The 17,587-nt window shown below is 41.6% G+C and overlaps 1 protein-coding gene across 6 annotated transcripts in view; it reads left to right on the top strand.

The window, feature by feature from the left end:
• Positions 1–4,080: 4,080 nt before the first annotated feature.
• Positions 4,081–17,587, top strand: part of LOC149322371 (cAMP-dependent protein kinase type I-alpha regulatory subunit) — a 28,938-nt gene continuing 15,431 nt past the window's right edge. The window contains exons 1-4 of one of the 6 annotated variants that reach the window (XM_089540475.1): positions 4,081–4,257; positions 7,686–7,759; positions 8,015–8,064; positions 8,211–8,397. In XM_089540475.1, the coding sequence (XP_089396601.1) occupies positions 8,221–8,397 (177 nt within the window). In that variant the 5' untranslated portion in view covers positions 4,081–4,257; positions 7,686–7,759; positions 8,015–8,064; positions 8,211–8,220. Of the gene's footprint in view, positions 4,258–4,664; positions 5,103–7,685; positions 7,760–8,014; positions 8,065–8,210; positions 8,398–17,587 lie in introns of those variants that run through there. The other 5 variants (XM_089540484.1, XM_089540466.1, XM_089540510.1 and 2 more) reach the window with 5 other exon arrangements.

The raw sequence follows: 17,587 nt of genomic DNA, 5'->3' as shown, positions 1-17,587 counted from the left end.
AGATTGATTTTAAAGATTTGTGGCGCCTCTGTGCGAAACAATCGCTCCTTGCCTGAACAGAGCGTGGCTTGCTCTACAGATCCTCCAACCTGGTTTCTTCCATCCTACCCACGTAGCGGGTAGAACTTACTCTGTCGGTACAGTCCATGGATGGATTAGATCTTCCATCGAGCCCCCTCTAATTCCCTCGTCCGTTGTGGGAATTTCCTGGTCCCCCAAAAATCCCTTTTTGGGTCCAGGGCTCTGTTCTAGCAGAGACGTCTCCGCAGCAGTCTCGGAGTCCGTCTTAGCGAGGCGCCATCATACCCGGAAGACTGAGAATATTTTTAAAAGGTGATACTGATCACCTTTTTTTGCCTTGGGAGTCTGACATCTCATACTGCTATAGAATTAGGTCAGGCTTGAGATGCTGTCACAAAATCCAGAGCAGTGCTGCTTCTCAGGCTCAACAGTCATGACTGGTCCTTCCTTTAAGAAAAAGGAGGCAACTGCTAAAAGCAGCAAATGCTGAAGGCGGACAGCAGCAGCCATAGCAGCCACCGGCCAGTCTCCTGTGTTTGAGTGGAAAGCTCTAGTGGGGCACATTACCTGCCTAAATTAGCCTCATTTGTGATGGAGGACATCTGTGCTCTACTAAAATTGCCATTATGAATTTCTTTATGCAGAACTGAGAGAAGGGCAATGGCTTACCCATTACCTGGAGCAGCAAAATATCTTGGGTCATCACTGTAAAAAATATAAAGATATAATGGAAGATGCTATGTTACCATGGTTTATACATATTGACCTGCTTTGATATGCTAAGGCTGCATCTGCACTGCAGTCATAATCAAGTTTCACACCACTTTAATGACCATGATTCAATGCTATGGAATTCTGGGGACTGTAGTTTTGTGAGATGTGTAGCCTTCTCAGAGAGCTCTGGTGCCACAACAAACTACAATTCCCAGAATTCTATTTCATGAACCCTTGTCAGTTAAAGTGATGTCAGCCTGGATTATTTATGCAGTGCGAATGCAGGCTTAATGGGAATTATGGTGTTGTAGGAAATTGTGAAGTGTGGACATTCATCATGATAGTTACCATGCCAAGACACCAAACAGAGTCCAAAAACAGACAACTGTGTTGATCACTAAAGATCTTTTGGTCTTCATTGTCCATTCAAGAGCAGGCCAACTGTAAAATACTTTATTTACATAACGAGGACCATATGACAAGAATATATTATTGTTAAAATTACCCATCTCGCCACCCAAGCCACTAGAGGATTGGAGCTAAACGCAGAGAGGATAGGAAAGCTTGAGGACAAAAGCCCTTCATAATCTTGGTCCTTTAAAGTCTCCAGCTCTGTTGCACCACAAAGTAGTTCTTTGTCTATTAAACTGTAAATATTTTTAAAAGTTAAAATGAATGTTGTGTAACCATACAAAGGTCACAGCTTGGGTAGGATATTTTCTTCAAAACATCTAAGGCATATTTTTAAAAAGCTGTGTCTTAGGAAAGGAAACCACATATAATTTTAATATGGCTGTCATGATTTTTAATTACCTGTAGTCATTTTATGTACTCCATCAGCCATCACATACTTTGCAATGTGGTCCCTAGTGCTGCTTCTTTCCCTGAACCCAGCTTGAACCTCTGGGATTTCCCTATGCTTGTATGGTTGGAGTCTATGTTGCAATGGGTCCTTCCTTCTGGAATCCCCCCCCCCCCACGTATTGGAAAAAATACCTACGATCAAATCCCATTGGTTTCTATGGTGGCGCACTCCCTTGTGTGGTGCCGCACACACACCAGCAACACACACGCCATTTTGTCCTCCCAGGATTGCCATATGTGTAAGCTGAAATCTGCATACGGCAAGCCTGTGTATGGCGTGGGCGCGCTGAAATTTTGTTTGCATTTGAGATTAGCTCTATGGTCCTATAATTGCTGCAGTCTTTTGTGTCTCCTTGTTTGTGGGTGGGGATGTATATTGATCATTTCCAATCTGTTGGCCATCGTTTTGTTTTCCATATCTGTTGACATATGTTGGTTAGCACTAGAGTCACTTCTGTCAGTGTGGACTGAAGCAGTTCCATTGGGATATCATCTGTTCCTGGTGATTTGTTTTTCCTCATTGCTCTTACTGCACTTCCACCTTGCTTTTTAGAATTTGAGGTTCATCTTCATATGGCTCTTCATTCCATGTGTCTTTTATTTTTCATCTCTGTGTGACTTGCCCTAGGTTACCCAGGGTTTCCATGGCCGATTGGGGAATCGAATCCTGATCTCCAGAGCTCAAACAATTATACCACAATGACTCTCACATGCAATATGTACCATCTCTCTCTCTCTGTATGTGCATGTGTGGGTAGATAGATACACAGTGGCTCTACACCAGCTGAGATTAACAGGTGCGCTAAAGCTATACATCAACTTTTAAAAGAGGAAGAAAAAAAACACTGCGTTAAAAGGCCAGGAGTGATGTGGAGATTCATTAGGGCCTTATTCTCAATGCTGGGCAAGTAGGTGGTGCAATTGCATTTTAGGTGGTACAAAATCAGTACAAAATTAAGACTAGAAAAAAGATGGGAAGAAAATACCAAGGCTTCTGGAATCCAGCAGTTTGACAGTGATGTCGTTTTGATTCCTAGGGAATCTATATAATTCAGTAAGTAGGAATTTATACAGAAGTAACCAACTTTTTTGCCGTACATTAAGATACCTAATGATTACTGGCGGATGACATGAGATAACAAAGCAGGGGGAAAGGGCTCTTCCTGGGGAGTTTACAGTCTACAGCGATAGAGACAGCATCAGGCAGACAGAACTGGCAGCAAACTGAAAAAAGCAGAGGAATAAGAAAAGCAAGAATAAGGCAGCAGTTCTGTGCAGCATTTGGGAGCTTATGGCTGAGTGACTCATATATAAACATGTGACGTGCAAGGAATAGATCTGAGCATTTACTTAGTTCCCACAAACTGCCTCTGCTTTAAAAAGGAGATCTAAGAATCTATTTGTTTTGGTTAGTTATTATTTTTAGAAGCAAGTCAGTGCTCATGGTAACCTCTCTGGTTATTTTTCATTTTGATTTCTTCCTCCTTGGGGGGCACATCCTGAGCTTGTTTGTGGTCAAATGCTCTGAATACAATCTGACTGGAGTCTGCTAGACTCCACAGGGAGCTTCTCATAGGGCATGGTTTCCAGACCCTTCACCATTTTTGTCGCCCTCCTTTGGACACGCTCCAGTTTCTCAATGTCCTTTCTGAATTGTGGCGCCCAGAACTGGACACAATATTCTAGGTGGGGCCTGACCAAAGCAGAATACAGTGGCACTATTACTTCTCTTGATCTAGACACTATACTTTTATTGATGCAGCCTAAAATTGCATTGGCCTTTTTAGCTGCTGCATTGCACTGTTGACTCATGTTCAATTTGTACTCCTCCTAATTTGGTGTCATCTGCAAATTTGATGAGTATGCCCCCAATTCTGTCCTCCAACTTTGCCTCCTGTTGCATTCTGGGGCTTGTAGTCCAGTGAGGCCTAACAGCTCTCTCTGCCTGAGGATTCTAAACGCCCCTCATTAAACTACATGTCCCAGAATGCAACAGGCGGAGGCAGGCAGAGCAGTCAAAGTGGAATCGGCGACGTTTCAAGAGTGTAGTAGTGCGGCAATCTCAGAGCCTGAAGCCCAGCAACGGGGGTGCTGCCCCGCGCATCCCCATCCGGGTCCCCACAGCCGCCAGCCTGGAGGGCGCCATTTTCTCTCTTTTCCCTCAAGATCTTCAGGAAGGGAGGGGGGAAACAAATGGCGGCGGCGGCGGCGGCGGCTCCCTTGCAACAACCGCTCTGACGTCAGCGGACGTCTTAAAGGGGAAGGCTGCGCCGGCGTGCGACAGCAATAATCCTTTTAGCTAGAGAGGGAGGGAGAGAGAAGGAGGTGGAGCCGCCGCCCTGACGTCCCCTTTAAGGTTTCCACAGCGTCGGCTGAACGAGTGAGAGCGGGGCCCATTGACGTCTGGCCGCGCGGCGATTGGCAGAGACAGAGAGGGAGGGAGGGAGGAGTTGTTGCTGCAGCCGCCGCCGCCGCCGCCGTGACGTCCCTGAACGCGTCCCCTTTAAGGTTTCCGTGGCGACGGCCGTCCGAGTGAGAGCGAGGCCCATTGACGTCAGGGCGCGCGGCGATTGGCGGAGGGAGCGGCGTTTCCGGTGGGAGCGATTGCTGAGGCAGAGAGGGCCGAGGCCGCGAGCGGGAGAGGAGGCCCAGGCAGCGGTGAGCCCCGCCGAGGAGAGGGCCCTGAGGGAGGCTTCCCGCTGAGGCGAGGCCGAGGGGCGGTTCCTGGCGCGGAGGCGGTTGGGAGGCCGCGGAGGAACGGGCCTCGGGCGCCGTTTGGGAGCAGAGGGCGGATTTAGAGAGCGAGCGACCCAGGAGGGTGACCGGGGAAGGCTTTGGGAATCCTCCGGGACAGAGGGTGGGGAGACGGAGGGCATCCTGTCCCGGGAGAGGAGGAGGAGGAGGAGGAGGAGGAGGAATGGGGCGGCCGGGAGCCCTGCCGCAGGCTTCCTGTCTGGCGCCTGGCGGGCGGTTTTACGGAGGAGCCGGGCTTCTAGTCTTTCTCTCTTGTGCCTCTTTTCATGCTGCTTTACATCGGATGCAGGCCTTCACGTTGTTTTGGGTTTTCTATCTTGCCAGCCGCCCGGGGTCCCTCCGGGCAGAAAGGCGGGGGATAGAATAAGATCAATACAGCAAAACAGAAGGCCTCGGGGAGCCTTGGGGAGGAAGGCGTCCGGGAGCTTGCAGAGCTGTACAAACTCTGAAGGGCTCCGTCCCGCAGAGCCCTGGGCTTAGAGTCTGCGACCCAGGCCAGAGAAGTGGGCCTCTTCATCGAGAAGGCTAGGAATGTGGGTTAGAAAACTGACCCAAAGACCCCGAGTGGCGTCTGCCAGGGCAGTGCCAGTGCCAGGGCTGCCCTTGAACTCATCCCATACACACACACCGTCCATCCCCGGCTGGCCAAAGCCCTGGCAGGACTGGCCCCTGCTCCTCTCGCCTCCCTCCAGCCTTTAGCATGAGCACCACTCATCATCATCATCATAACAATGATTACCAAATAACTTGTAAGTTCCTTGGCATTCTTCCCCCCTTTGCTTCAGCCTTTACATCCTTCATCACAGGCCCCTACATTTTACCCTCAACTTACCCATGGGTCGTATCAATCTCCATAATGTTGGCCTCAAAACCGGCCCTCTACTTATACATGAGATTGATTTACAGTCGAGTGTACACAGCCCTTGATGCTTCATGCTGCAAGGAGCATTGGGCTATGCCTCCAGGAGACCAGGTCCCTCTCAGCCTTGGAAACCCATTGGGTGGCCTTGGGCAAGTCACACTCTCTCAGCCTCAGAGGAAGGCAATGGCAACCCCCCTCCCCCCCCCAGAAGAAACTAGCCAAGAAAACCCCAGGATAGGTTCACCTTAAGAGTCGCCATAAGTCTGAGAGCACCTGAAGGAACACACAAACACACACAACAGAAGAGGCACCAAGGCTAATGACTTGGTGGAACTACAAATCCCAGGGTTCCATAGGATGGACCTACAGCTCTTAGAAGTGGTGTCAAGGTGGAGGCCTTGATGTCGGTGAGAGCAGAGTAGAGTTGGGAGTGAGTAGATCTGGTTGTAAGAGGCGGGAGGGAGACCTTGAAGAGAAAGAGAGATCACATTGGAAGTGTAGTTGAGGCTCTTCAAAAGCGCCTCCATAAAGCCGGGCCTGACCCTTCTCTTTGTTTAAAAAGAAATTGTGTGGGAGTCTGATGATGTGTTTCAACTTCTGTGGGAATGAAACATGGCAGCAGACCCGCCTCAGTCTCTTATCTACAGACAGACTTTGACGCTTCCCTTGATATAGGGCTGCATCCCACAGTGCAGAAATAATCCAGTTTCACGCCGCTTTAACTGGCCTGGCTCAATGCTGTGGAGTTCTGGGGATTGTAGTTTGTGGCAGTCCCAAAGCTGAGCCCCACTCTGAGTCCACCACAAACTTCAATTCCCAGAATTCATACCATCAGATCAGGCTAATTGAAATGGTGTCAGACTGGGCTATTTCTGCATTGTGGATGCAGCCTGGGCTGTAAGTGCTGAATTTTTGAACTTTCCTATCCTGGGAATTGAGCTGCAAATGAACTGTGTTGCTTTCTAATCCAAAATAAGCTTTGTAGGGGTTCTCTGTTAATTTTTGTTGTTGTTGTTGTTGACATTATAGGAACATAAACTGAAGAAAGTTTACAACAAATGAGTCAGAGCTGTTGTAGCTTTCAGGTGTCTTGTTCTGATAAGGTTTTCTTTACTAATGCCACAATAAGTTAAACTTGGCCTTTCAGTAAAATGTTAGTACCCCATTACCAAATCGCTTATAATGTTTCCATATTGCATTCACATTCTCCCTGTTCACTGCTTAAATGTTGATTATAAATTATTGTTTGAGGAATTCTTAGTGTCTTAGTTTTCTCTGTCAAAAAGGCAATTCAAGATCATACAATGATCCCAAAAACTGCAAGCATGGTCCAAAACACATTGCAGAAATAATCCAGTTTGAGACCTCTTCAACTGCCCTGACTCAGTGCTAGGGAATCCTGGGAATTGTTTATTGTGGCTCCAGAGCTCTCTGACAGAGAAGGCTAAATGTCTCACAAAACTACAGTTCCCAGAATTCCCTAGCATTGAGCTAGGGCAGTTAAAGCGGTCTTGAACTGGACTATTTCCACAGTGTGTTTTGTACCTATGTTGGCCTAAATCTATTTGCTTGTTTCTGCTAGAGAAGAGAGACCCATTTAATAAGTTGCTTGAATGGACAACAAGCACCTATGTTTGGCTCATTGAGGAATTAATTTAGCCTTGAGAACCTGCTTGGAGATGCTCTTCACACTGGGAATACTCTTAGAAACCTACAGTTCTTAATCCTATGGCAGTTCCCAGTTGATGAGGGCATCTAGCTCTAAAATATTTCGCCCTTTTCATTAAAACAAATACTCTGGAACTGGGTGGTGAAGATCTTTGTTTTACTGAATAGGATGCTTTACAGAGCTGAGAATATTTGAGAGAGGAGCTTCTTGACAGTGCTTTAAAGCTGTGTTTGCACACTAGTGTCTGATGCTGTCTGTCAGCAATGTGAGTGCTTTTTTTCCACAAACTAATTGGCAGGTTCTCATGGAGCTGTGGAATTACTCTTGGGCCGTTAATTAGAGCATTTATTACTGACCTTCGTTATGCAAGTTGTCAAAACAAAGGGTAACTGTCCAGCTTCAAGGCAGTGTGATGTAAATGCCACATGTGTGTTGTGTGCAGTTTGAATAGAAACAGGTGTACTATAACCTTTAGACTCTTTGTAAGTATTACAGATGAAGAGAATGCAGTAGTATGTTTGGGGTGTAATAGGCAAGTCAGGTGTACTGTAACCTTTAGACTTTTTGCAAGCGTTAGAGAAATCCTGAGTGCAATTTATTTGTAGTGTACAAAATCATTCACCATTGACTTTGGTTCTTCTATAAACCTCAGCAACAGAAATTAGAGACGTATGTTTGTTATCACAAGTATATTGCCATATGTGCAGTGTATCTAAATATGTCGCCCAAGAAAGTATGTATTAATAGGACAGTAACACTTGGGAGACTCAGTTATTCACTTTCTTACTTCCTTCTTGAAAGGTGATACTGGGATCAACACCTTCTCCTGTAAATTCTGTGCATACCTGTAATTGTTGCTGTTAGCTGGATCTCACGTAAGTGCTGAGCAATTGGAAAATATACTCGTATGTCCATAAAACCTTATTTTTACAGATGGTTTGTGAAACCAGTTACTGAATATGTTTATTTGCTAATTGTAGCAGCTTTCTTTCAGAGAAAATTCTGTTTGGAACTTGACATTAGTTGTGTTTTAGAAAAGCCTTTAGCAGATGTCATTTGATACGTATTGCTAGGAAACATTTAGTTTGTGCTGCTCTGAAGGCAACCTTTATTTATTTCTGCCGTTACAGTTTTTTCAAGTACTGTTGGCCACAGCACAGAGAGAACAAGTGAATACCAGGTTAGTTTGGAAGCACATAATGTTTCCATTGCTACTAATTAGCTACAAATAAGTTAGTCTCTGGTTGCTGAAAAATTTAATATAACAGTTTTAACAAATCAGCGGAGCATCTTTCGTGAGGTGTTTCAAACTTGTTTTTCTTTCAGAAAACCAACAATGGCAGCTTCTATGGGTACCAACAGTGAGGAGGAGCGTAGCCTCCGTGAATGTGAACAGTATGTCCAAAAACACAATATCCAGCAGCTCCTGAAGGATTGCATCGTTCAGCTATGTACAGTGCGACCCGAGAGACCCATGTCATTCCTCCGGGAATACTTTGAAAGACTGGAGAAGGTAAAAATAAGCTTGAAAAATGGTGGAGTGTAGCACAACCGTTTGCTGAGTAAATTAAAATGAATATTGTTTTTGGCCTGAAGAACATAAACATTTTTTGAGCTTTTTGAAAAGAAAAGTACAAAGCCGCTGCTAAGGCATTATGAGAAATGGTAGTCCAAAATACTTGGCAGGCCAAAGGTTCCCTATTCCTGTTACATTTTTTAATGAAAGCTAATAATACAATAAAAATGGTGTTGCACCAACAGGGTAAATTGTAAAGTTGAACTAGTTTAGTAAGAGTTGAATTGATTTAGTAAAAGTAGTTGAATAGGATATGTTACCATAATTCTCCTTGAATATTTGTTTTATAACCTTAGAATTGTCTCTCTTTAGAATTCATATTTTACAAGAAGAAAGCTTGTTTTAAACTACATTGTATACAACTTATAGAAAAGGACACAATCCTACTTCCTATGTCTTTATGGCAGCCCTCCAGACATTACTATGCTACAACTCCTTTGGCCATGCTTTCTTGAGTAGATGGGGGTTGAGATGCATGGATATAGGGTGCCTATGACTTTTGAGGTAAATACATTTTTAAGTGCATGAACCAAGCCTTTCTTTTGTAGCATCATATGTTGTCATGAAAGGGCAAAATGTTTGGGATATAGTCAGCCTTAGTGTGAGGAGACTGGGTTAGGAAGATATCTAGCATATCTGCCCCCAACTATCTGTTTGAGGAATATGTTAAAAACTTATTTAGTATCTTGCACAGAGGACTCTCATTGGCATAATATCAGAAACAGTCATAACAGAAGTTTCAAGGAATAAAAGGGTAGTAAGTCAAGGAAAATCTGTCCACACAGTTTGTGATATGCTGCAACCAAAATTATATTAATTACCAAATAAGTAGACATTTTAAAATTAAATCTTGCTATTGAAATATGGTGGTTTTGTTTTTATGGAGTATAGCACTCCATAAAAACAAAACCACCACATGTGTAATCTGTAGGTATGATCTATGCTCTTTTAAAAAGGCTCATATTGTAAATGTCTAGGATATGTTGTGGCTGTGCAGGACCACCAAAAATATTTTTCCTCTTGTTCTTTGCTGTGTCACTAACAGCTTCTCCCATCACTGTGTCAACATTCTGTGGAAGGAGAGAAGGTCAGCAGTATTCATACCATGGCAGCTGATGACTTAAGGGAAAATCATAAGACCAGTATTTAATTATTCCTGCAGTAACTGCTAATTCTTACATTAAAACATGTATTTTCCCATGCTGGAAAAATGTGTAAATCGTTTTGGGTAGGAGGCAAATATCATTTGGGTGCTTGTACTTTTGGTTCAGCCATAAGGAAGGATGTATGAATACACAGGAAACTTGTGAAGTGTCCAGCTTTCGATTTTGGCTTGGTTAAAAAGTTGAACTATATAATTTTTCTAACAGCATTCAAATGAACATGTGAACTTTAGCTTTCTGGCTTGAACCAAGAGGTGTCTTGTGCCAGTGGAAGGGACTTTTGCACTATCTCAACACCATTCCAGAGCATCTCTCAACTCTCAGAGGACTGGAGGCACAGAGGCCTGCAGTGGGAAGGAGGAACAAAGAGCCACTGATAGGGATGAACATTTGAATCTAGAGTTGCAAGAGTAATCAGTTGAATTGACCAATGCAAGCGTTAATTGACCAACTATGCCTAAACAGTTAAGGGCTTGCTAGTTTATTTTTTAGAGTTGTATTCAATGGAAATAATAGTTACCCGGAATAATGGGGAGTACTTTTGCTTTAATTGAAATCTAGTTCATAGTTTTTGTTATCTATCTGAAAGACCATATCCCACATAAAAACAATGCTCAGGGTAACTCTCAACAGCTTGAAAGTGCAAGAAAAATCATGTGATGTAAACTTAACTGATTAATCTTCTAATCATTTGAATTACAGTTTTTAAACTGTGGGATAATGATTGTAAATGTCAAGTGAACAACTGTTAATATTCAGATGCAGCAGTAGTAAAGTAGCAAAAAGATGCCTTGATCTCACATTTCCTATTAATATGAGAAGATATGCTCTGGATTGCTATACAGTCATATATATATGCAGGAATAAAAAAGGGGACAAAAGATTGATTGTCTCATTAGTCTGGCGAATGGATATCACAACATTGCCTTTTAACTATTAGGTCATCCTCATAATATAAGATGAAGAATTTGTATCCAACATCTGCTCCTTCATGATCCACCGTGGTAGCTTCAGCTTTTACCCCTCCCCCCCAAAAAAACCCTCTACTGTTTACAAGTAACACTTCATATTTTTGGCTAAATGCAAATTGTTTTTTCTCCCTGTTACACTTAAGCTAGAAATTGTGGACATCTGAACAAAATGTAAAAAGTGACTCTTAACCTGCCTATCCCTTTAGTAGTGAATGAAATAAAGGTGTATGAATAAAGGGGTTACCTATAAGAGAACCTGGGAGGGAAGAGGGAGTTTTTACATATTGTGCTATGCTTTGGAACAGGGACAAATCAAAAGAAAAACCACTGTAACCCCTGATAGTTTAGTAGTTGGAACAGGGACAACCAGACAACGCACCACATTGCCTGTTCCACACATTTCTCAGAACATGAGAAACCTCTTTCCAAGCAAAAAGGTTTGTATGGTAGCCCTTCTAGAAGAGTGGGTTCATAGATATATATATCTGTAGATAAATTAAAATACAGGGTAAAACCAGATATAGGGATTAAAAAGTAGTAAATTAACTAAAGTTTAAATATCAGATGAAGTATGTTGATGGGTAAGCTTTGCAGCAATGACCTACTTGTATTAAATTCAGCCCCCCCCCCCTTTGCTAACTTGTAAATATATTCGTGTATAGGAAATGCTTACTTGAAATGAGATGGAAACATATTAAAGATTACATATAATTGTCAGCAATTATACCTAGTTTTACACAAAAGCAGGTGCAATTTTAATAACAACTAATAAGAATAATTTCCTTTCTTCCCATCACTGTAATTTATTTGAAATTGAAACTTGGTGTATGCATGCTCATAGTTGCAAGCTTCTTCCCTGAGAACCTTCCTGACCTTCATTTAACTTGTTAGAATTGTTTAAAGCAGAAACAGATTAACTATGCTATAGAATCATCTTTTGGTTATAGCTTAACTCAGTACTAGAATTAATTAGTGTTTGCTTTATACCATTTCAGAAGTTCTTTGTTAGGGATGGAAAATTGTGTGGTCCTCCAGGTATTATTCGACTGCAAGCCTCATCAGCTATGATGTGGTGAGGGATGCTGTGAGTTGTTAATGACATCTAGAGGATCACATCTACCTGGCAAGAAATACTTGACTATAAGTCAGCCTCATGAATAGGTCAAGGCCAAGTTTTGGGACCACATTTATGGATTTTGACATGACCCGTGGATATGTTGAGGATAAAACTTGGAGGCTCCTTCAGTGTGTGTATGCAAGGGGCAAGAGGGAAACAGCAGTCAGTACCAGGCTTAAGTGTTCATCAGTCTTCACTCCTGAGACAGTAAAGCCCGCAGGTGGGAGAGGGACTGTTAAACAAACAGCAATCAATTAATCACTGAGGACTCTTATCTGCTTGGCTCAGGACAGAAAGAAACTGCATGGGGAAATCTGAAAAAGAAAGGGATTTTGGGGTCAATTTTTGGGCATAAATTTTTAGACTTATAGACACATATTCTTTATAACATTCTTTATATTGACATTGCTGGATAGTGCTTTTGAAATTTGTAGTCTAACAGCACCTGGAGTTCTCTTGATTTTCAACCTTGCTTTAGAATTGCCTTTCAGCTAATTATTCATTCTGAATTGTACAAGTGTAGGTAAAGTAACTTCTGTGGCCCAAACTTTGTTGTAGTGTCATCATCTTTTATTTCAAAATTAATCCATCAAAATTGAATATTTCTTTGTTTTGCCACCTCTTTTAAGGCTGATTCTAGCGCCATCACACACAAGGATGTTGAAAGGATGCAGAGGTGACATGATGCAAGGTGTAATGGTTTTGAATTTTACTCTTAGGCCACATTACCGTTTTACAATATGATGTTACTGCAGCATGATTGTCACTATAATGTGTCTTTTGATGAATCAATATCTTCAGTTATAATATAATATAGAATATGATAAAAATGATGGTGTGTAATATATTCAAAAAACTCATGCCCTGTCAGAGAGCCTAACAAAGCATATACTATATTCCCATATAATTGTTTGTGGTTTTAATTAAACTTTGAATTTAGTTATACTTATTTAAATGACTTAACCTAAGAGTCCAAGAAGAAAAATTAAACATCTGATTTAAAATCCCTCAGATTATATCTTAATGAATTCATTGTTCCAAATCTGATAAACAGATAAAATGTCACATTGTTAATACTTAGACTCTGGTGTTTTTCATAACTAATATTTACTAACATGATAAGTTTTTTTTCATGGGTTTTAAAATTCTTTACTGAAGCTAACATAACCAACAAACATTGCATCTCAGATCTGGTGCAGTGAGATATACTGAGTTGATGTTCCCTGCATATCCAAATAAATCCTCACCTGACATAAAAACAGTTATTATAGAGTTTCTTTCTAAATATCAACATGTGAAGAAGGGGGAGAGAAGACTGGTATTTTTGTTTGCCTAAATGAAACTTGTACCAGGCCTCATAGAATTTAGGTGGTCTTAGGCTCCATACACTCTGCCAAAATAAAGCTGCTTCGGGTCACATTGGATGTATGCTATTTAACTGATGCAAGTGTCCTAGGAGTCCAGAAGCTGCTCCAAAGCTGTGCTCCAGTCCTTAGGACTGGATCATGGCTTTGGCACGGCTTCTGGACTCTTCGGACGCATGCATCATTTAAACAGCATACCTCCAAATTGACCTGAAGCAGCATTATTTTGGCCTGTCTGTATGGGGCCTTAGTTAGCTGTCGTAGCTCTTACATTTACAGCAATTTCTCCATCAACATAATGTTTCAGATCCTGTCTAACCACTGAGAAAGTAAAAGGGCATTTAAGCGTTTCCAGTTATGTGCAATCTCTAGATGTGATGCCAAACATAAATGCACAATCAGTTTTTTTATGAGAAAGAGACTCATTTGCATTACAGAAAAAGGTAGTACTATAGACTCAACTCCAATGATAAAGATTTTTTTTTGTGTTGTAGTTTTTATTTCAGGGAAGAGTTGAGTTTTTATTAATCCAGATCTTTTACTTAATACCAACAGTTCCTTTATTCACTCACCCCCACTCATCACAACCTTTAATGTATCTTCTACTGTATTAAGACCAATGTCAGGAATCAGATTTGTACTTTAAAATGCTGAGTTTACTGAACAGATTTTGTGTATAAAAACCATGCTTTGTAAAAGCAAATTGGGTGAAGTCCATGAAAATGATTTTGGATAGTTATTATCTAGTTACAAATTCAGTTCAGTTGGTGGATGACTGGAAACTCTGATTGATCCTATATGGACATCTAGGACTGTTATTGAGTGTCTTCAAGTTGTTTGTGACTTAAGGTGACTCTATTATGAGATTTCTTTGGTAGGATTTGTTCAAAGCAGGTTTGCCGTTGCCTTCCCCGAGGCTGAGAGCGTGTGACTTGCCAAAGGTCTATTTGGGTTTTATGGCCAAAGTGGGATTTGAACCCTGGTCTCTAGTATTGTAATCAAGCACTCAAAGCACTGCACCATGCTATTAAAAATTATTTGAAGGTCACCAAATTATTTGAATGGAATATATCATATATCTGTGAGAGAAGCAGGAATAGTCCCATTCAACATTGGCCACCCAATGCTGTGAATCAGATCAAGTTCTGTGTATTCTGATTGTAAATTTCTCAAATTAATGAAGTGCCACTATGGTGTATAGGCTCTGCTGTGTCATTTAGGTTACTTCCAAGGTTTAAAAGCCCCTCAATCTAACAGCTTTAAAATAATTTCTTCTGAGATATGCTGCCATAATACCCTAATATAATTCAGGAAAAGAGATTCCACCTGAACATTAGGAGGAACTTTCTGACAGTAAGGGCTGTTCGACAGTGGAATGCACTTCCTCGGAAGGTGATAGAGTCTCCTTCCTTGGAGGTCTTTAAACAGAGGCTGGATGGCCATCTGTCAGGGATGCTTTGATTTGGATTTCCTGCATGGCAGGGGGTTGGACTAGATGGCCCTAGTGGTCTCTTCCAACTCTACGATTCTATGATTCTATGATGATTCTATGATTCCTGGAAGTCTGTTAGTAACTGAATAATAATCCAAAGGTAGGTATCAGGTGCCATGTTAGGACAATATATTGAGACAATTGTACCACCTTCTCTTTGATTCTTAATAAAAATATAATCACCATTTTGATTCCACCCAAGTGCCACTAAGTCTGCATCCGCCCTGCAGAAATAATCCAGGTCCACATCACTTGAATTGTCATGGCTCAGTGTTATGGAATTCTGGGAACTGCAGTTTGTTGTGGCATCAGAGTTCTCTAACAGGAGAGGCTAAATGTCTCACAAAACTACATTTCCTGGAATCCCACAGCATTGAGTCATGGGAGTTACGCCTACCTGGACTGCTTCTGCAGTGTGGATACAGTCTAGGATGAAATTAATTTTTTTCTGACACACCTATAAGCACCCACCCACCCCGCTTCTTAGAACCTTGTGCTGCCTGCGATTGCCCAAACTGTAGACTATGCAGCAGTCTCTTGAAGAATAAGTATATGTTGGGCCTCACCCATTGTGATTTTCTGAATCCTGCTCCTTTGAATGGATTGCCTAGCCCATTAACATTAAGCAAGGTGATTTTCAGACCAGGCTTTAATTGCTGGTGTAAGAACAAGTAAATGATCTGCAGTGCATCTAAATGTTCAAATAATTAAAACATCAAGAAAAGTTAAAAAAAAAGCAACTTGGAAAAACTTGAGGCCAATGGGCTGGAATAGATGGGTGGGAAAGATTGGCTTGAGTCCACTCTGGCCACAAGTGGATCAGAATTGCGCCTTTTCTTGGATACATTAATACATACTCCCAAAGGCTGTCCCCCTCTTCACAGCATTGAGATTTATGGAAAGATGTTTTGTATAATGTTTAGCTATCATAGTTAATGGTAAGATGTGTTGTAAACTGTTTTAATTTATGTACTGATAATTTGTTAACTTAATAGTTAAGTGACCTCCCCCTATTGTTAATAGCTTTTTAAAAGAAATACACACACACACACACACACTGGACAGTACAAAAAACAAGTCCCCATTCTAATGCTGGAGAATAAATCATAGCAAGAACCAAGCAGTTACCTGAAACGGGAAGGGCTGCTTTGAGGCAAGCCACAGGGGGTTAATGTGAGGCTAAATGAAGACAAACCTTGACTGGCAGGCACTTCATTGTCCCTGTCTCTAAATAGTAGAATAGTAAAGATGCTGGTAAAAAAGAAAAATGAGAGCCAGTGTGGAGTAGTGGTTTGAGTGTTGGACTACAACTCTGGAGGCCAGGGTTTATCCCCGCTGAACTGTGAAACCCACTGGGTAACTTTGGGCAAGTCACACTCTCTCAGCCTCAGAAGATGGCAATGAAGAAATTTGCCAAGAAAGCCCCATGGTATGTTTGCTTTAGGGTCGCTGTAAATTAGAAACTACTTGAAGGCACACAACAACAACAACAAAAGAGAAGAAAGCTTAACTAAACATCTTGTGCAAAGAGATGATTGTATAGACTTAACATTCTAACAGCTTTAAAATAATTTCTTCCGAGATATGCTGCCATAATACCCTAATATAATAATACCTCATTACATAATACCTCAGAGGGAGCCATCAGGCAGACCCAGCAACATCAGGGACTGCCTGAAGGAAGAGGCCCCTCCCTCCTTAACGGTCATCTCGGCCTCAGAGGGAGCCATCAGGCAGACCCAGCAACATCAGGGATTGCTTGAAGGACGAGACTTCTCCCTCCTTTAACTGTCACCTTTTGTATTGTATTACAATTTTCACTGTACACCGCTATGATCATTGCGGAATAGCGGTCTATAAATAAAATGTATTATTATTATTATTATTAAAAGCACCAGAGCTTGGTGCTTGATCTTGCTGAGAAAACCTGTGGGATTGCTTGAGTGTTGCTAGGATTGTGGGTCAAGCACAGTAAGATTCATAAGAGATCCTTCCTTTGGATTTTTAAAAAAGATTTTTTAAAAAGAATTTTCAAACCATGGATGGTTGAATCTGTGGATATGAAGGTCTGGCTGTATTATCTTGTGGCATGTCAATTGATGAGGCAAAATGGTTTTTAAGGAGAACAGCATGGACTTCAGCAGGGTTATTTAAAGCAGTAAATTTATCTTCATACTGAACAATTAACTTTGTAGAATGTATGAGATTCCTTTTTCTCTCAGAAATGTGTGCTTTTGGAAAGTTTTACATCTTTGAAGAGTGATAGGACTAATATCCTGAAAGAAGATCATGGAGTCTCCTCAATATATTGTAGAATTTTTAATCTTCACAGCGGCCAAGATGGTATCTCACACACTTTCTTTAGTGAACACAACTGTAACATCTCTTGCTGTGCTGCCGTCCATTGTGGCTGTCCTTTGGTCTGTCTGGAGAAGCCCTGAGAGCAGCCATTATATTTGATTTACTGAGTGGTAGTTTACCTAGCCATAAATCCAGCACTCTCTGTGTGTATACAAGTGGCCTGTACTTGCTTAGTTTTTGGTATTAAGTGCTTGGTTAGTACTTAGTATTTTAGTTGTGGTTAGTACTTAGATGGGAGACTGTCAGCCAGGTATTTGTAGGCAGTATTTCAGAGGAAGGAACTAGCAAAACCCTATGAAATCTTATGAGAGTGTGTAAGTCAACAATTGACTTGAAGGCACACATCACATGTCTGTTTTCTGCCTCCCATAGCCTCTTTTGGGATAGTGTTTCAAAATAAGCACCGAAAAATAAGCTCCAGGGGATTTTTAATTTTTTTTTTACAAATAGAAGACTCACCCACACCAACTATGAGAAGAATATTTGATTATTCCACTATTTGGAGACTGGAGATTATGGAAAATTGGCCATCTCTCCAAGCATTGTCAAAGTTAATATTAACTGGTTTAAAAGTAATTTATATTAAGTGAGATCACTGGTACATTTAATCCAGACCTGCACACCTTGGGAGTAGGAAGAGGCCAAAATAAAAATAGGTT

This window comes from Sceloporus occidentalis, unplaced genomic scaffold (assembly GCF_023333645.1).
Source record: "Sceloporus occidentalis isolate IW3139 unplaced genomic scaffold, rSceOcc1.0.p SCAF_1, whole genome shotgun sequence".
Classification (NCBI taxonomy): Eukaryota; Metazoa; Chordata; class Lepidosauria; order Squamata; family Phrynosomatidae; genus Sceloporus; species Sceloporus occidentalis.
The sequence above is the reverse complement of the archived record's forward strand: the minus strand, read 5'-3'. Positions and strand labels throughout refer to the sequence as shown.